Source organism: Anastrepha ludens, chromosome 3, assembly GCF_028408465.1.
Source record: "Anastrepha ludens isolate Willacy chromosome 3, idAnaLude1.1, whole genome shotgun sequence".
NCBI classification, from domain to species: domain Eukaryota; kingdom Metazoa; phylum Arthropoda; class Insecta; order Diptera; family Tephritidae; genus Anastrepha; species Anastrepha ludens.
In genome coordinates, this window is record NC_071499.1 from 2,882,857 (window position 1) to 2,903,698 (window position 20,842).

General features: G+C 36.2%; 1 protein-coding gene across 3 annotated transcripts in view; it reads right to left on the minus strand.

Moving 5' to 3' along the window:
- Positions 1 to 1,652: 1,652 nt before the first annotated feature.
- Positions 1,653 to 20,842, minus strand: part of LOC128856830 (A disintegrin and metalloproteinase with thrombospondin motifs 12) — a 30,301-nt gene continuing 11,111 nt past the window's right edge. For all 3 annotated transcript variants that reach the window (XM_054092193.1, XM_054092194.1, XM_054092195.1), the window contains exons 2-18: positions 17,358 to 17,687; positions 16,995 to 17,205; positions 16,727 to 16,886; positions 15,194 to 15,313; positions 14,843 to 14,983; positions 12,591 to 13,186; positions 9,760 to 9,858; positions 9,579 to 9,692; positions 4,697 to 4,843; positions 4,374 to 4,629; positions 4,112 to 4,296; positions 3,925 to 4,052; positions 3,723 to 3,850; positions 3,565 to 3,657; positions 3,222 to 3,500; positions 2,474 to 2,654; positions 1,653 to 2,412 (exon numbers count right to left, since the gene is read on the minus strand). In XM_054092193.1, the coding sequence (XP_053948168.1) occupies positions 2,084 to 2,412; positions 2,474 to 2,654; positions 3,222 to 3,500; positions 3,565 to 3,657; positions 3,723 to 3,850; positions 3,925 to 4,052; positions 4,112 to 4,296; positions 4,374 to 4,629; positions 4,697 to 4,843; positions 9,579 to 9,692; positions 9,760 to 9,858; positions 12,591 to 13,186; positions 14,843 to 14,983; positions 15,194 to 15,313; positions 16,727 to 16,886; positions 16,995 to 17,205; positions 17,358 to 17,439 (3,249 nt within the window). In that variant the 5' untranslated portion in view covers positions 17,440 to 17,687 and the 3' untranslated portion in view covers positions 1,653 to 2,083. The remainder of the gene's footprint in view (positions 2,413 to 2,473; positions 2,655 to 3,221; positions 3,501 to 3,564; positions 3,658 to 3,722; positions 3,851 to 3,924; positions 4,053 to 4,111; positions 4,297 to 4,373; positions 4,630 to 4,696; positions 4,844 to 9,578; positions 9,693 to 9,759; positions 9,859 to 12,590; positions 13,187 to 14,842; positions 14,984 to 15,193; positions 15,314 to 16,726; positions 16,887 to 16,994; positions 17,206 to 17,357; positions 17,688 to 20,842) is intronic.

The following is a 20,842-nucleotide window of genomic DNA, read 5'->3' on the forward strand; positions in this document are numbered from 1 at the left end:
TAGCTTGGCTAAACACCTAATAAAGGGGTTAAGCGTCAATTATATATATATATATATATATAAGCCAAGATCCTTATAAAATTTTCCGCTTAGTCGATGAGCAAAGGCCAACAAGTTGGGAACGACGAAGAATCGACATTTCGGTGTCGACTTGGCTTTACTGACTTCGCAAACAGATTTATTTGTTTTAAAGTAAATTTCCACAATTTATAATTTGGTAGCATTAAAAGGCATTAAAGCATTAAACGATCCATGGTGACTTGACAAGCCTTACTGAACAGAAATGTCAACACAGTTTGCTCAAATTCTCAGCTGTCAAACCATAGTTATCGATATCGACAGTTCTCATGCAGCAAAAAAAACACCCGATACTAGATAGCAATGTGCGTCGTAAATCCACGGAGAAGCTTGGCCCAACAACTAAAAAGGATGACGCTCCAATGATATATGTATATGAAGAGATATATATAGGGTTTTCAAATAAGAGGTGTTATTTTGATATTCTAAGAAAAATACTATTTTTTAATATAAATGATCGGATGTTTATTTCATTATAAAGAGCAAGGTATGCCGTTAATAGTGGAAAATAACATCAGGCAAATGACCACCACGACTACGCTTACAGGACAATATCCTTTTCATGAAATTTTCCATAACCGAATTGCAAAGTGACTGCCCTATGTCCTCGATAGCCTCACGATTTCCATCTTTGAGGTCTTGAATCGACCATGGGCTGTTGGCGTAGACCTGTTCTTACACGTGGCCCCAAAGAAAAAAGTCACAAGATTTTAAATCACAGGGTCTCGGTGGCCAATTGTGATCACCTATTCGAGAGATAACACGGCCGGAAACTTTTCCCGTAAAAGATCAATGGTTTCGTTGCTTGTGCTTCGGCGCTACGTCCCCCCGTCTTGTTGTAAATAAACGTTGTCCAGATCGATATCATCCAATTCGGCCATAAAAAATCGTTAATCATCTCTCGATAGAGATAAATAACACCTGTTATTGAAAACCCTTTACATATGCATATATTTTTATTTTTGAACTGTCCTATATATTACTTGTGCGCCATGGACCGCAAATTTGTATCCTGAGCCTGCCTCCTTCCCTAGAGTTTCTGAGCCACAAGGCTCAATCACTTTTTAAAGAAGCGAAGTTGTGAAATATATTTCAATGCAAACGATGTATTATTTTTGATAGAGGGTCTTTCAAAAGTGGCGCCTAGATGTGAGTAGTGAATAATTCCTCGAGGGTACCTTTTATTTATGGCATCTTTCAAATTCGTTAAGTAGACAGATGTAATATTTTACACGATAAAACAAAGCGTTCAAATTATTGAATCTTATTTGAAAATGGTCGCTCTTTAAGCACAACATAACGTAAAATTTGTGTGAATGACAAATTTGAATGAGTCGGCCATTCAAAGGTTGGTGAAAAAATTCAAGAAACTGGTTCTGTGGAGGATAGAAAAAGGGCTGGCAGACCTGCACGTTCTAAAGCGAATAGTGTTGCTGCAGCGCAAAGTGTTGCTGAACAACTTTCAACAAGGATATCTCGACGTTCTCAGCAATTAAGCATTTATGAATCGACTGTTTGGCGGATTCTACCAGTAGTCGTGCTCACTTCATTTTAAAACAACAAACATCTAGATGTGTCATGCTGAAAAGATTTTTAATGGTGTGGCAGCTGAAAGACCCTTTACAAAATGGAGTGAACTCGTTTTAACTCTAAGCTTCCGAAAAATGTACATACACAAATATAGTCTAACAATTGTAAGAGTAAGAATAAATTGTAAATTGTAGGAATAATTTATGTCTTTAATATACATACACGTATAAATATACATACACATATATGGGAATTTATACTATTTTGATTCTGTGCAAAGTATTGCAGCGTAGGCTTAGCTTCACTATTATTTAAGTACAATGTTCTTATTGACTAAGATTACAGCGATTTATTAAAAATATAATATATGTACAATTGTTTGATCAATAGAAACCAGCATAAATAACTACATTACATCATCTGAGCATTTCATTTGTTTGGAAGAAGGAAACGAATTTTCCTTTTAACAAATGATTTAGAGGTTTTGCACTCGCAAAATAAAATTATCCATTTTCTCGCTTACCTTACATGTAGGCAAATTATGACTACAGGGTTCTATGTCGGGTGGTTTAAGCGCATCATTGCAGCGGTCGTCTTGGACCACAACTTCGTTTTCATCGAGACACATGACTGTGCGCCGCCTCACGGGCAACACTCCCTCTGACCATTTGCAGGTAACTGGACAGTATTGCCACGGACCCGCCCACCAGTGTTCTGGACATTGGTGTCTATTACAAGCTCGTATGCGTCGCTTTGGTCGTTTGTTCTGTGCAAAAGTCCAACACAACTCGCCAGCGTTTGTCACTTAACAGAATTGTATAAAAATTCAAACAAAGCCACTCTCATGAAACAGTATTTTACTTACATTCACCGTCTTCATAGCAGTTTGCTATCCGATATTGGACTCCTCCGCCACAGCTGCTGGTGCACTGTGTCCAGTCACCCAACTTCCAAAAGTACTTTTTCCCTTTGGTGTTATTAAGTGCAGGCAAAGTAAATTCATAGTGAATACTTGCAGCATTCAGTACGTCGCCGCGAACTATTATCTGGCAATTGATAAACTTTCATTTATTGCGATGAACACATGGGGACATGCACTTGCATGTGTAAGTGCGTTATGAAAAAAATGTGTAGTAAAACTAGAAAAACTGTTTTAGTCAAAATAAATAAATATAAAGTACATATATTATAACTTTTTTAAAGAAGTGGATTAGACGCTCAAAACCGCAAATACGAACTTTACACGATATGCAAGGTGGCGCAAAATTAATCACTCTATCCGATTTATAATTTGTGCAAATGGCGTCGTACGTCAATCATATTTGCCCCTAGTAAATCAGACACCCGCAGTATACAAACCGACAACAGTTATTTTAAACCGAAATTGATGATTAATTTTGCGCCACCTTGTAATACTTCGAAAAACACTATGAAGAAGATACAAAAAAAAAACTAAAAAAAGTAAAAATAAAAAATAAAGCCAAATAATATCTTGGTAGATTTCACCGGTAAAATAAAAAAAAAAATTAAAGAAAATCAGACAAAAAAAATAAAATAAAATGTAGAAGAAAATTAAAACAAATATTATCAAATAAAATAAATATGAAACTCACATGCACCGTTATAGCATCTTCAATTGGTTGAGGTATTTTGATGCTCTCCTGTTCGTCTATCCGATCATATAAGCTCTCTGTGCCTGCGATATTAAATTCTCCTGGCATTGATATAAGGCCATCACCATTTAGGTAAAAATAGCTGCTATTCGCCCGGGATATGGCGAGGAAATTATGAGAATTTCTTGATTCTTTTATCATAATATGGCGGGCCTTAGCAGGAATAGTGACTACGTCCACGTAGCCATCGGTTACATTTAAACTTTCCTCAAATTGTTCCTGAAACATTTCTTGGCAATTGTAATACATCAATTATTTATTATCGTTTGCAATATTTACTTACCTTCACAGACTTACATTGATCATTATTGCCTCCGCACACTCCGCACTGATCTTCTTGCACATCAGAATCTACAGCCCAATCACATCCAACTTTCTAAAACAATATTTCAGTGTAGCGTTTTAATTGGTTCAACAAGAAAGACACTACAACAGTCTCACCTTGCAAATTCCATCGATGCACATATCGTTGGTGCCAACGCGGCAGGGCGTCCCATCTTTCACCACTTCTCCCCAGTTCGCTATGATCGTATCGTCGACATCTGTACATAACAATTTGCAGGGATTTTCTGGAAGTCCCAAATTAAGTATTTATCCATTGCGGAAAAGGGAGTATGGATTTTTCTGCATCTTAGTAACTTACTTTTATCGAAAAATGGTAACCATTTGTAGGTTGCTCCCTGATAGCACACATTGTCATACTTGGAACATTGTTTTGCACGAAAACTCACTTCTCCCAATGGACACGGTTCATGATTGCATATTTTATACCTGCAAATATTATTGAGACATATAATCTAGAAAGTCATTCCAAGTAATTGTGTGTGTACCTTTTCCTTTCACCAATGCAGAAGAGACCCCCATTTGCCGGAACCGGATTGTTGCACTCCCGTTTCTGTGTAGACACGCCGCCACCACAAGCTCTCGAACATTCACTCCACTCGGACCACTCACCCCAACTGCCATTGACAGGATGAGCTTGCTCATGAGGTACACATTCGCCTTTCTGGCACCACTGCAATATGCAAAAGTCGCACGTAAATCATAACTGTCTAAATAGTAACTTTACTATATTGGCCATTAAAAATCAACCTTTCCATCACCACAACTAGTACCCGGTGCCGTCGGCCGCATGTTTGTTACACACTCGCCATTCACTCTACACCACAATGCTGAGCAGATTTCAGTCATAGATGTACACGACGACGCATTGACGTCGGAGTCGGTAAGATTGAACTGCAAACGGCATTGTCGTTCGGCATCGAAAAGCACTCCCGGAGGTAGAGCAGGGTAAACATACTCCTTTACAGGAGTAGGTGTGTCATCTAGACAGTTGCCGAGACCTTGGCTGCGAGACAATGAAAAAGTTGATTGCATTAATGGATTGTTAGAGAATCTGTCAATTGGACACTTACTCGAGGAATTGTGTAATATATTTGCGGCTACAGTTCGACCAGCAAACTTGTAAGGTGTCAGCACCAAAAGTCGGAGTCATTATGTGAACGATTGACCCTATTCGAGGATGGCATCCGATTTTCGCTGTATCGTGAAACATGCCGAAACTAAGATACAAATAAAAGGAACGGAAAAGTGCTATGTTACAAAAGTATTTATGTAAAATCACGAACTGTGTATGGCTAAAATGAAAGTATATATAAGTAGTATATTTTTATTTACAAAGGTAGAATTTTCTAAAATTTTGCTTCCAAGATATAGCAACATCATATAATTCCATTACACGTTAGATAAATATAATTCTACCAAAATTCTTCTGCCAAACCTAACTGTAGCTAAACTCGGCCCTCTAAGAAACTTTATAGCTTTATTTTTTGTGAAAGCATTAGTCGTGTTCGATAACACAAAAATTATTAATAGTTATTTCTAATTTTTACAAGTAGGCCTACAAAAATGATCCCTCACAAAAACATATAATCTAAATCTGGAGAAGAAGCGGGATGTGAAGCAAGTTGGAACCCTATTTCCGTTATTTTTGGGACCACAATTGCTGAGGCGTGAGCTGAGGCCCGATCTGGCTAAAACCTGGCGTATGTTCTTCCAAGTGATGCTACTAACTAAACATAACCTCGATACGCTTCATTCAGTAGTGCCATATCTCTGACCTTCAAACGACCCTTGTAAGTTAAGCAACCGTAGCACTCTCACTCTTGAAAATATGCATGCAGTATGTACATATGTGCTTCATTGTCTCGAAAGGGTGATCAGATTGGAGGTTTTTTTGACAGATCACGCGTGACTACTTACAAACTAAATGCATGAATTTTTTCAGTATTCGTTGAAATTTCATCATGGAAAGACTTACGCCTCAACAACTTTTACAAATCGTACAATTGTATAACGAAAACCGACGCTCTGTCACACCTTTGGACTTTTATTTGTGGGGGTATGTAAAGTCTAATAATTTGTGGATTAACCAGCTTCGGTTGAGGCATTGGAAGCCAACATTACTGAAGTTATTCATGAGAAACCGACCGTGTCATTCAAAATTGGTGTTTACGGATGGCCGAACTACGACGCAGTTGCGGTTAACATTTGAAAGTATTATATTTAAAAAAAAAAATATCATGAATGGCTCTGCACAATTTGAATTTTCGTTGTTTTATTTCTATTTAAATCCGATGCCTCCGAGCGATACCTCTACATTGATCACCCTTTATATACCCTGATAATAATTGTCCAGCGTATACATCCTTAAAAGACGTTTAGGCAACGTTGCTTCCCCAATTTGCCCAGTTGTGAATCTACTCCGAAGGATGGATGGTGAGAAGCTTTTCCACGACAAAAATCTACTGAATGGTTTTCCATTACCTCCCGTAGAGAGACTATGCATTAATGTTGTTAATTAAACGCTTACAGCCTGTTTTTGGCCGAGCTCCTCTTCCTAAGGGGGGATGTGGGTCTTGATATTTTCCACAAATGGAAGGACTTACAGTTTTAGGCCGCCTCCAAACGGCAGATCGCTTTTTATGAGGAACTTTTTTTTTCATGGCAGAAATGTACTCGGGGGTTGGCCATTGTCTGCTATTAGAAAAAACTTTATTCCCGGAGTTTCGACCTGTGCACTTCCGGGTGGTAGTTACATAACAACCTGGCTACAGCACGGCCCTATTAGTTATTTACATACATAACTTCGTTCAAGTCATAATATCTTCAATTTTAGCCAAAGAGAAACCATAGTGCAGTTAAGCGATGATCACTCACCAATTAATGTCCTCTTGTCGGACAATTGTAGCACTGTTTGAACAAAGGTCAATGAGTTTTTTTGTGTTAGCAAGCCCGAACTGGTATACTTACATTTCTGTGTTGCTACAATTAGCCAAGTCTGAGTGTGTTTAAACACAATAAAAAAATGCAAATTCAACTGCGTTTATGATTTGATTTTAACCATACACACTATTCTCCTATGCTTATAAAACTAAAACTTTTCCGTGTACCCGTTCTAAGTACTTTGTCAATCACATTATACCCAACGCCACAAGTCCACAAGTAGTCCAACAATCGCTGAATAGCAGCGCACGGTTGGGTGATTAAGTCATTCAGTGTTGAGTCAGTCAGAACACGGTAGACTGTGTGGCACTTGAAAGTGCTCAACATACATACATACATTCATATATACAAACTATATATGGCATTAGTTATGCATAAAAGCAAAAACATTAAACAGACTGTAGAAAAAAACTGCAAATAGCGTACAAATCTATTGAATAGATGCAGATATACATACATATATGTATGTGTATGCTATTAGTTTCGTAGCTATGTAGATAGAACAACAATTCAATATGGCAAATGTGAGCAAGTGAAAACTATTAGCTATGCCAATATCAGCGGCGCTTGTTGATCCCGAGATCTTTTTAGTGACGTCGTGAGAAGCAGTGAAAATGGAGGATCTGTGAGGATTTGTTGTTTCACAATCCAAGCGTCGTCAGAGTCGAGTATTCACTGGATGTGAGACCTGGATATTCGAGTACGACCCTGCTATCAGCAGTTCGAGAATGGTGAGTAGCGGAAGATAAAATCGATCATGTTTAAATCGCGGCTAAGGAACATTTCGATGTGGGCGTACCAGAGCGCCTATAGGTATGCGTTTTCTGTGTGTGTACCGAACTAGCCGAGCACGACACCCCTTCATTCATTGTGCAAGATATTCCAACATTACCTCATCTACCCTATAGCCCCGACATCGCCACATGCCACTTTTTCTCATTTCTCAAGATGAAATCGCATCTTAAAGAAACTCATCATGGAAGCGGAAAGTAAGTTATGAAAGCAGAAACGGCGAGGTTGAACATTTTAATTTCGGCGGCTTACCAAAGTTTTACTCTCCATTTTTTATAAATTTACTCGTATCAACTCGCACTTCGATGTTGGCAATTGACCAGCAAAAAGACAATAATATACAATAATTTTTATTTAAAAACTTCCCTACATTTTAACATGAAAAAAATTTATAAATTATAGTGCAGCTGATCCCGGAATTTTCGGTATTTAAAAACATTACAACTCGAGATTGAAAGTACTAGAATTAGTATATATAGTTGGCTTTAAGCCAACGTATTTGTTGACGTTAAAAACTTACATCTGAACATTTAATTGGGGATTTAACTCGGATTAAGCTGTTTTTCTAATTTGGCAGTTACTCATCAGTCTTAAGTAAATGGTTTAAATTTTAAATATTTTGTAAATAAGTGAGGGATTTAATGATCGCTGCATTTAATATAATACAAGCTAAAAAATATATGCGAGGGGTCTTTCAAAACTGACGCCTAGATGTTAGTGGGTAATAATTCCTTGAGGGTACACGTTAAAATTATTAAAATTTATTATGGAAATGGTCGATATTTAAGAACAACATATTGCGTTGTTGGAAATAATCGTCCGAATGAGTCGACAATTCAAAGCTCTACAAAACTGCCGCATCTGGGGAGAGGTAAGCCCTCGTGTAATTCAAAAAACATTATTGCACTGTTTGGTGTGGTTTTTGGGCTGGTGGAATAATTGGAATTTCTAAAGGAATAGGCACAGATGATCTTTATTTTCAACACGATGGAGCCAATTAGATGAAAAACTTACACAACACAATTATTGCCATCTAACGCATGGGCTGAAAAGTCCCGGGCCTAACACAGCTGTTAAAATTTCGTGATTTTCTATTCATTAATTTGTGAGTTATTGCGCTAAGAGTGAAACTACTTTTGTTATTCTCAAAACAATGGATTAAAAAAATTTCGTGTTTTAATTTTTCATGCTTCTTGATGGAAAAAATATCGTTCAGGTGAAGCAATGGCTTGAAAAGTGTTATGGGGACTCCGCTTCATCAGAAACAAACAAAAACGATGGTTTACTGACTTCAAAGGTGGTCGTAGAGACACCGATGATGTACAACGTAGTGGACGTCCAAATGAGGCGTTAACACCAAAACAAATCCACAAAATCGTTTTGATTGATCCAAAAGTGAAATTGCTTAAGTTAGCTGACATCGTAAAGATATCAAAGGAACGCGTTGACTCTATATTGCATAAATATTTGACATGAGAAAGCTCTGTTCAAAGTGGGTGCCGCGTTTGCTCATTGTTTTGTTTTATGAAGACAACGCCACAAGTCAATCAAAACATTGACAAAACTATTTGAATTGAATTTCGAATTGCTCTACATCCACCGTATTCGCCAAGTTTGGCTTCCAGCGAAATCATTCTACAAAAATGGTATCGAAATCTTAAAGTGGCGCTGGAATGATTGCTTTGTTCTTGTTGGAAATTGCGTTGATGACTAAATCTAATATTGAACAAAAAAGCCCAGGACTTTTCAGCCCATTAAGTGTCACATTTCCTGCTCGATTAAAATCACCTGATTGTGACATAAACTGGTCACCTATAGTATATCATGCGGTCCAAACTCCACTAGACTCCCTTTTGTGGGATTTTTTGAAAAGTAGAGTCTATAGAATAAGCCAACAACGAATCCAGAGCTGAAACATAACATTCGGATCGAGATTGCTGAACTCAATGCGATAATGTGTGAGCGCGTCCTTAAAGATCTTAATTCTCGTATGACAGCCTGTAGACGGTGGCTTATTGTGGACATTTAAATGATGTAATTTTTCACATATAATTACTAAAAGTCGTGATTTGAATACATATAATGAAGCTTGAAAGAATCTAAAATTTCATATATTTCATTTTGTAAAAACATCCAGGCGCGTCGTTTGAAAGACCCTTTACATTGGATATTGAGCGGCATATTACAATGTGCTTAAAATAAAAACAAACATACACTTACTTGTGTCCCAGTTCGTGTGCGATTGTATGTGACAACATGATACCGTTGTCCTCGTTGACACTACAAGATTGTTTCGGTTTACACATGCCACCCACATTGGCCAAGCCCAGAGTCCTGCAAAGACATAAAGTTTTTCTAAAAACTCAAAAGAGTATTCAAGTGAAGTGAAAGTTTCTCTTACATGCAATTGTTGCCGCAGATGTTCGTTCTTGTAATAAGAATTGCAACATCGTGGTGATATGGATCGGTTTCATTAGCTGTATTCAGTTTGTGCTGCCAGCTGTTGGATCGACGAAATATAGTGAAAAAGAGATGAGATTATGTTTAAAAAAAATATAACAAATGGTTTTAGGTGTTTCTCATGGATCGTAAAAATTTTCCAGAGGCATGCATTTCAAAAGGTGTAGGGTAACAAATTACAAGAATGTCGATCTATTTTATTTCTCTATTATCTCAACAACATTTAGAAACAGAGCGGGAAATCTTCTTCTACCAAATCCACAACGGACTCAAATCTCAAGCTCCTCGGCACAAATTTCAACGGATAAGATGAATAGTCGACTACTGAGATATTGTACTTTGCTGTAAATCTCTTGACAAACCAGATGGAATGAATCGATCTAATTGGTTCTGCAAATAAGTAGTGACAATGAACATTTTTCCGGCGAAACGAAAAAATAAAGTCACTAATGAGAACGAAAGCCATGGCTATACTGATTTCTTTGCAGAGCCGATGAGAGGTACCTCATTCGAAAAATAGGTATTCACGCTAAACAGTTGGCGGTTGTTAGCAGCGAGATCCAGTTATTTAAGAACTGAATCTCGTATTAAATGTAATAAGTTCTTTGCAATGTATTTATGGAACCGATTGAGCAGAGATAAATATATTTCTTAAAAACTCTTTCAACTCTGCCTACCATATCTAACTTATTTGAATAATTAATTGTTGTTGCATATGTATGTATTACATATGCGGCCACCGTAGCCGAATGGGTCGATACGTGACTACCATCCGGAAGTGCACAGGCTCGAGTCTCTGTGCATGAAACGCCAAATGATACAATACAAAAAGTTATTTCTAAGCGGCAGGCAATGGCAAACTTCTTAGCGGATTTCTGCCATGAAAAAGTTCCTTTTAAAAATCATCTGTTCTTAGTCGACACTGATACTTATACTAGGTGACTCAATAAGTTTTGCGACTCAGTAAGAAAAACACAATTTTATGGTTTGAAATACACTTTATTATCCAGTATATCAATACACTTGTTCCAACGAGATAACGAGATTTGTGAATTCCATCCCTGAAGTGAGAATCTGGAAGGGCTACAAAATACGCTTCCACAACTATTATGACCTCATCCTTTGATGAAAACCCGTTCCATACATAGATTTTTTTAGATCTGGAACAGGCCTAATCTGGTGGATGCTTCACAATTCGAACTTTAATTCATGAATTTTAGCCACTGTACAAATACTCTTGTGACACGGTGCATTGGCCTGATGGAAAAGAATTTTTTTCTGTTGCAAACTTTTTCACGCATTTTTTCCTTGATTAGGTCTAAAAGGTTGCAATAATATTCCGAATTTCTTGTTTTACCAGTTTGCAAGTACTCGACAAACAAAATTCCTTTCGCATTCCAAAAAACTGATGCTAATACCTTCTTGGCCGATTTCTGGACACGTACTCGTTTCGCAGCCGAAAACGCTCTAAATGTTGCTGAGAAAGTCGCATTCGAATGTGTTTTTGTTCCATTGTTAGCGATTGCGGCACCCATTGTGCACAAAGCTTCAGTCAAAATATTGCTTACACCACCGAGGGCTTCTACGAGTACTAAATCTCTTGTAGTCAGACAACGATTTCCCAATATCGTATTGGGATTGTATTTTTGTATTTTTTACCATTTCTGGTGATGTTACTGTTTGTAGACGTTCTTGATCTGGATCGTCTTCAAAAATTTAGATTCCTTCAGGTTCCATTATTCAAAACACGGCTCTTAACAATGATATGGAGGATATGAGGAAATGTTTAAATGTCCACCATGAAAACGTCTACAACTAAAATACGCCAAACAGTCGAGACTCCGAGGTTGTTCAGCAACACTTTACGCTACAGCAGTAATATTCTCGATAGAATGTGCCGTTTTTGGTCTCCCAGTCCTTTTTCTATCCTCGACAAAACCAGTTTCTTAAAATTTTTTCACCAACCTTTGAATTGTCGACTCATTCGGATTATTATTTTCACCAAAAAAAACACGAATTCTGCGTTATGTTGTTCTTAAAGATCGACCATTTTTATATTAAGTTTCGATAATTTTAACGCGTTGACTTATCATGTAAGTATCCATGCCGAAAATTGTACATCTGCCTACTTGTAAAAGTAAAATGTCTAAGATGTCATAAAAAGATACCGTCTAGGAATTATCACTACTGACATGTAGGCGTCACTTCTGAAAGACACTTCATATGATATGATGAGCATTGAATGCGGTACACCAGCGCCCTAAGTAAAATAACTCCGTATAAGCAATATCTCACAAAATTCCAAACACAACATAACCATCATCAAGCATCAGACAGCTAATCAGCGGATGGATGGGCGTGCAAATATCTACAAACGGCGCGACTATCCTGCAGCTAACAACGTCTAGACTAAAAATTACATGAACCTTATTTCATAAACTCAATCGCAGAACAAAATAAGTATACAACAACAACATTGCTGGCGATCACAAAAAGTGAAAAAACTAAATAGGTGGGGGAAAATTTAACACAAAAAACATGCAACCTGGCGCCTGCAAACTAAGAAGTGAGAAACTGCATGCAAATTTGTGTGCCTGTAAACAACGTAACGCATAACAGTTACAACAACACCAATGGTAACCGCACTTATAAATATATATATTACATGCATATCTACGCACATACACACATAAGTACACAAACACAGCGGTTAACTGGCACACAAGCACACAGGCACAGCGTCGCTAAAGCAACCGCCATGCAATAACTCACCTACAAAATGTGTCCAAATTCTTTTGGGCATTTTGCGTCAGATTAAGATCCGGATGCGCTTCTTGCTCTTCCAGCAAAACTATCTTCACGACGACGATCTCGATTAAATTGCCAATGCTGGGATCCTTGTACAGCGCCGATACCATATTCATTATGGTAAGTAAATATGTCTCCAATTTACTATGGAAAGCAACCATTGTTGCATCTGCCACTATTAACGCTTCCACATGACGTGGGCTGCTAATTGAACGTTTCGTGCGTTTTCTGTTTTTCATTTTCATAATTTGCCGGTCGTCGTCATTGTTATTCTTAATGTTGCCAATGTTAACGTTTACTGTATCGGTGCTGCTTTCCATACTGAAGTTAGGGGTTAAACTGAAATCAGTGTTGTTATCGACGATAACAGCTTTAATCTCATCTGATGCAGTCTCATATTTAAATTTAGTTTGTGGTAAATGTTGTGTCTGTTGAAGGTATTTCCTGTTACGTCGCTTTTGCATCCTTTGTAATAAGTTTTGATGTTGATGTCGGTGCTGATGATGGTGCTTTCCGCGCTGATGCTGTCGCCGCAATTTTCTACCGCCTTGAATTCTAACCTTAACGAATGTATTTTGTAAACAAATTAAAATCTGCTCCTACGCTTATGTTGCTGTTAGAAATTTATGAACTTATTATTAGAACGAGAACACAACGATCCAACTTCTATGACAAATCCATCACTCGTTGAGTTCGTTGGGTATAGTTTTCGAGTTGTCGCCAAATAAAAGATTTTGGTTAAATCAAAAAGGGCGATCAACGAAATTGCTAATATCTGGCGAATTCATTAATTAATAATTGGCAACACATATAATTATAAAATAAAATACTATTTAAAAAATGTACGTTGACTTATTTTTTTATTTGTAAATACTTAATCCATACACAGCACGAAAATATTATGAGACCAAAAGCGTTTGCTTTTAATTTTAAAGAGTACAATTTGGTTTTAGAAACAAAAAATATGCCGCGCGGAAAAGCTTTAACTGAATTTGAGCTGGGCCAAATTTTAGCATAGAGAGAGAAGCCTTACAATGCGAGAGATTGCTTCAAAACTGAAAAGAAGCAAAACTGTGATTTTGCATTGCTTCCATTCGAAAGAAAAGTGCGAATGTACCAAGAGAAGTTGGTAGAAAATCAAAACTTAGCGCTAGAGCTGTTCGGGAAATCAAACGTTTAGCTATAAATAAATAATTAAATCAAATAGCCCTACTGAAATCAAACACTCTCTCAATTTGGAATTTACTACCCGTCGAATGCAGCAATTTTTGCAAGCGGATTCTAGTCTAGAATACAGGTATGTAAAACAAGTAGGTACCTAAGCCTAAGTTAACCAGACGAGGCAAACAGGTCAGATTGATATTTACAGAAAAGTACAAATTTTGTGAAGATGAAGTGGGAAGAGTAAACACAAAATTCAATTTGGACCAGATGGTTCCCAAACGTATTTTCATGATAAACGGAGAGAGTTATGGTTTGGGCAGCCATTAGTGTCAAAGACAAAACGCCAAAATGTTTCATATCCACAAAAATGATTAGTGCCAAGTATGTAGAACTTCTAGACGATCTGATCGAAAATGTATGGGCAATACTTTCTCAATCAGTTTTCGAAAGTTTGATAGCGTTGAGCCTTATATACATATATATATAATTGGCGAGTACACTCTTCTTGGGTGTTTGGCCGAGCTCCTCCTCCAAAACAAATTACTAAGTTCCAAATTATAAACTAACCACAAGAATTATATTTGTTTATTTTAAATACAAGAGCGTTGGTCTTACACTTTTTTCGTTCTATAGATTTTACTTTTCTTAATAATTATTTTAAGTTTAGTGAAATGTTTGCTTATTTCTGGATATTTTTAAAATACTCATCATTAAACGTTTAAATATGAAAGACATAAATTGTTAGCCCTACTCTGATAATAAAAATATAAGAAATTTATTTGGTCTTATAATTTTTTCGTGCAGTGTAGTTGTAGCAATTTCATTGACCTTTTTGAATTTGGTGGGGATTTTACATAAGAATCGGATATTGGCGTTCTTACACATTTTTTTAGTAGTGTAACTGACTCTAAGCGCAAATTTTAGTTGGATTTCTTTATGGATGGAATTAGCTTTAAGTCTTTAAATTCTCAAATAAAAGTATTATACTTCTACGCCTTTCGATGTAGAATTAAAAAATATTTAACTCTATTTGTATATTTTATGTTTCATACTTTTCCCTGCGCTTGCCATTCCAGCCGCGTCTCCGTGTGTATTTTCGGCTCCTTAGTTCCACAATTGCTGACCAGCGCTTCTCGTGGTTTTTGTTTTTGTCTGTGTTTCCCACCGTCAGGCGATCTATTGTTATCCTGATTCTGAAAATATAATTACAAATTGAATGAATGTGATAAGTCAAAGGTTTGCCACCAAATTAAAATATCCCACTATGCATAAATAAAAAAAAAACAAAGCTGTTTCAATATTGGTTTTCATAATAAACTTTCTGTAATCAGCAAAGGCACCTTATTTTCAATAGATTATAGGTTTTAAAAATTGGTGGCTCAGCTAATTATTTTGATATTTACCTTAAGTTTCAGAGACGATTTGTGAAATAATACGTGCGGGTGTCCATTAACTGTGTCAGCGTTATTGTACTTTGAGGGCTCAATGTAGTACTCATGATTTTTGGTTTTTATATGGCCAACCTAGTATTGAAATACTTTATTTTTAAACAATTATTTAGAACAATATATAATTAAATTAACATTTTTGAGCATAAAAACTATAAACAGAAATTTTAGTCACAATCGTACGTAATCGTATAGCGAACTAATATTATAATAAAAAAAATACTTATAATAAATAAAAAACAATAGTATTTTCAGATTATACGAGTGTTGCACTCATTTATTTTAGCTCAGAATCCGATACGCATTGGTTCTAAGCTCAGTCGGATCAAAAAACAATTAAATTTGGAACGGTCTTGCGATCAGTGACGACAAAAGCAATACAAACAAGCCAGTTTGCGCTTGTATTGGAGGAGTGAAAATATTTTTACTGAAAAAATGACATGAGCACTGCAATGCAGCGTTGCTAATGTCGAAAATGTCGATAAAATCAAAGAAATAATCGAAGTTGGCCGGCATGTAAGTAGTCGTAACATCGTCCAGGAGTTTAATACCGACTATGAAACAGTTTTAAGCCAATTGTGAAAAATAAAAAATAAAAAAATGGATTTCTTTTTCCTCAAACGAATATAAGGTCTCACGAGCATTTAAAAATAAAAAAAAATGTTTTTGCAGTTAGTATTCAACCACATTCCGCTAAGCAGCCGATAAGTCGCCAATTTTACAAATTTGTCAGAAACAAACTTTATAAAACCCAAAGTGCCGCAAAATAAGTTTACCTTTCATGTAAAATTATTGCTATGGAATTAGAGAGTAACACAACAAAAGATTCAAGACGCAAACTTGAATGAGCAACAAACGGTTAAAATGAGATTATTTAAAAAATACCACCGAACCTAATATTACAATAGTATGCATTCAAGGTCAGAGGGTCAGACCATCGATTCTACGTTACCAGAACGACCTGGATTTATATAGGGCCGAGGGCTGTCGCTCCAATAGCATTTCCTAAATATTTATGGAGATTGATTATGCTGTTACAGCAACGACTACCGGATGCAAACAAGGGTGCTAGATTTCAAGGCTTGCTCTTTAACTATGGTGAAAGAGAAAATTGTGAGAGAACTTTGGCTGCCACGTATCTTTGTGATTCCGAATTCTGCACGATCATTTTACATGTATTCACACATCCGACCAATCAGTCGTTGCTCAGATAGCAACGAAGTGTCATTGGTTAGTCTTTTTCGTATATCACTAACACAACACATCCCAGTGTTTTTGTAAACACCCCCCAAATGACATCAGTCCATCAGCTGATTCTGTTAAATTCTCTCAGAGCGGAATAACGGTATGTTAAAGAGCTCAGCTTTAAAATATTTTCTCCATGGGATGCAAACGAGTAATTTACGATCAAATCCTTTTAAACTATATGCTATTTTCTAGTTCATTATCGATATCAATCTGGTTTCTTTCTTTTCAAACGAAACTCACCAATCCTTCGCAAGTTGATATCGCCACATTCGATTCTGAATGTCCACGTACTTTGCCGTGAAAATGACAGTCAGTGCTTCTTATTTCCCTTTTACGAGTCCGAATATCACGTCGATGTCTCTCGATTACAAAGTTCGGTGCCATGAAATAAGTGTGCGGTCTACATAATGAATGATAATTCCACAAATGTAATATTATGTAAGTTTACTGTTGACAATTAAAACTGTCAAACAGGTAATGTTAAGAAATCAATTATATGAGTTCTCACTCTAATTCGAGATGTATAGTTTCATTATCCATATCCAGTCTGTAGTGAACTTTACCAACTCTTTTGGCCACACTTCGACGATGTCGGCTATGTTCATGACGATAATTCTGATCGTGTCGAAACTTCAAGTCGTGAGTTAAAAATACGCCACGTTCATTTACTCGCTTTGGTATAATTAGCGTGCCTGATTTGAGCTCATCAGAGTGCAATCCTAATCACAGAAATAAATTTAAATAGTAAGACATCGCTGGTATTCCTAACAGGTGCAGTTTACAAAATAATAAATTTAGGTAAGATTAAATCATATTTAAATAAATATTACTGCCAGGCAAAACATTTACGGAAGCAAACATTTTTACTTACCATACAATATATCCGCTGCAGAAGTGCCATAAATACATAACCATTGCACAATGGAGGGTAGAATGTAGGCAAACAGCTCCATTCCAACTGCACAAATCTATTAATACCAGTTCAATACTTTCATCCCAGCGGATAGCTAAAATTGTCACTGTCACAGTTGTCTCTCTCTTCTCTCCTTTTTCTTTAGTTTAATAGGGAATTCACTTTAACCGTTATCAATGAGATTTTGAACTTCGTCATTTAACTTAAACATGGCAATATTGACATTCTTAAATATCTCACATGCATATGTTTGTATGTATTTATATTTTGAACTCACTGAAGAAACAACTGAAATAAACCAAAACGATATCATTTTTATTTACAGCGGCAGCCGTGGCCGCGACCAAGACTATCATTCGATTTCCCCAAAGAACGATGCACAAAATCGGTCAAAATTGGCCCGACTGGGGATTGTAAAAGATCATCATTTTCTGACAGCTTTGACCTCGCTGAATCGAAAAATGACACTTAGAATGTTGTAAACCCTGGGGAAAGTGTTGAAAAACCACCCTCATCCCTTAATCTCAAAATATGAATATAAACTGTAAAACATTTTAATACAAAAATAGCACGAGTTTTATTCTCATATATTATTTAATTTTATAAGCAATTATAAGTAAAAAGATGTAAAATCAGATACACCCTTATCAGTTTTAAAAAACCACCCCTTTGCACCCTTACATTGAGTGAAGTAATTATCTATTGTTTTAATCATTTTTTTCATCCCAAGATTATTGTCATTAATAATATTTTTTCTCTCAAGCGAGCTGATAATTACCCCATAGAATTTTAATACCCCCTGGTATTTTTGAAACCACCCCTATTATATCCTTCTTACAAAATACAATCAAAAGTGTCCAAAAAGCCGAAAGTTGTTTCTTTTTCTAATCCATATAATCTTTGTCCTATATGAATGTTAAAAAGACTCTAGTAAACTTCAAAATCCCCACACTAAAAAAACTCACCCCCTTTACACCCCTTATATAAAAATAAATCATTAAAATTCCCAAAAAAGCGTAAGAAATCTATTCTTTTTTGCTTTCGTTACTTGCTTCTTGGCAAGATGATCACGTCTAATTCATCCTCCGAAGCTGTAAATTAGATGTAGCGTATTCATTCTTCTTCTTCTTGTGATTCATCTGACGTATCTGATTCATCAGACTGTTTTACTGTTTACTGTTTTATCAGTATATAAGTTTTGACTATTACTTATTTTTTAAGGGATGTAAAAAAGGTTGTTTTTTAAGCCATCAGGTGCTCCTTAAATTGATTAGAATGTTTTTGAAATAAGGTCAAGAAGCAAGTAACGAAAGCAAAAAAGAATAGATTTCTTACGCTTTTTTGGGAATTTTAATGATTTATTTTTATATAAGGGGTGTAAAGGGGGTGAGTTTTTTTAGTGTGGGGATTTTGAAGTTTACTAGAGTCTTTTTAACATTCATATAGGACAAAGATTATATGGATTAGAAAAAGAAACAACTTTCGGCTTTTTGGACACTTTTGATTGTATTTTGTAAGAAGGATATAATAGGGGTGGTTTCAAAAATACCAGGGGGTATTAAAATTCTATGGGGTAATTATCAGCTCGCTTGAGAGAAAAAATATTATTAATGACAATAATCTTGGGATGAAAAAAATGATTAAAACAATAGATAATTACTTCACTCAATGTAAGGGTGCAAAGGGGTGGTTTTTTAAAACTGATAAGGGTGTATCTGATTTTACATCTTTTTACTTATAATTGCTTATAAAATTAAATAATATATGAGAATAAAACTCGTGCTATTTTTGTATTAAAATGTTTTACAGTTTATATTCATATTTTGAGATTAAGGGATGAGGGTGGTTTTTCAACACTTTCCCCAGGGTTTACAACATTCTAAGTGCCATTTTTCGATTCAGCGAGGTCAAAGCTATCAGAAAATGATGATCTTTTACAATCCCCAGTCGGGCCAATTTTGACCGATTTTGTGCATCGTTCTTTGATGCAGGCCCAGACCTCTTCCCAACTAAGCAATAAAAATTAACATGCAAAACCTCGAAATACTCTTGGAATAACACTAGACTTACCAGCTGTTTGATTAATATTAATGGGCCAATAATTCTTAAATTAATGATTTAAATAATTAAAAAATTAAAAATTCGATACATTTTTATATCACCCCAACAAAAAATTTAATATTATAATCGGCCTGGACAATTGACGCAGCTCCTGGAGAAGACGGATTCCTTCCTATATTATTAAAAAACTGTGCTAAATCGTTAACCCCACCATTAACAATTAGATTTAATAAATCTCTGAATTCTGGTAAATTTTTACATAATTGGAAAAAATGTATCATCACACCCATGCATAAGTCTGGAAGCACGTCGGATGTCCAAAATTATCGCCCGATCTGAAAAATCTCTGGTATACCTAAACTCTTTGAAAAACTAGTTCACGACTTGGTTCTCTTCCGAATTTCAGATCTCACATCGCCTTTCAGCACGGCTTTGTTAAGGAAAGATCTACTCTTACATATTTAAGTTTATTGCAAGTATTGTGTCAAAACAATTTGTATGTTTTGTATAGGTCAACAAAGCGATGTCTTATTCGCCGTCTTTTCGAAAGCGTTCGATAGAGTCAGCCAAAGCATCCTACTTAAAAAGCTGGGTTCAATTGGTCTTCGCTTACTAAAGCTTAAATATAAAATCCGATGCCATCTAAGTTACCTCAGGTGTAGCTCAAAGTAGTCATCTCGGGCCACTATTGTCACGTTTTTGTGGCATCGCATTGTTTGATGTCTGCAGATGGTTTGAAAATTTACAGTTGTATAGAGAGCGACTGTGGTGTGCATTTTTTTATTTTTTTACAAATGGAGGGACTTACAGTTTTAAGTCGACTCCGAACGGCAGATATTTTTTATGAGGACCTTTTTCTTGACAGAAATATACTCCGAGATTTGCCATTGCCTCCCTAGGGGACACCGCTTTTAGGAAAAACCTTTTCTATCATTTGGTGTTTCACACATGGACATTCGAACCTATGCACCTCCGATTGGTAGTCACGCACTAATTCATTCGGCTACAGCGGCCGCCTTGTAGTTTGCCTACATATAAAAGCAGTTGTCTTCCCTTAGCATTGCCAATATTAGAAGTGCGAAGAAAAACTTAATCTGTATTGTTTATAAGAGGCATAGCCACGAATCATATCAAATGCCACCTCCTACTGAAGCTAACGCTTTTCAATTGTCCTTCTCGTAACCTTAGACTCAGCAATATTTTCTATGTATCTTATTACAAGATCAATTTTAGTCGTAATGAACAGCTTACACCCTGTATAAGGTAGTCTAAGCAATTTTGTAAAAAGGTAGACATATTCTCTAACTCACGAGAGACTTTTAAGTCAAAAATTAATTTGGCGGTACAATTTCTGAATTGTGACTATCGCATCTTACCGTATG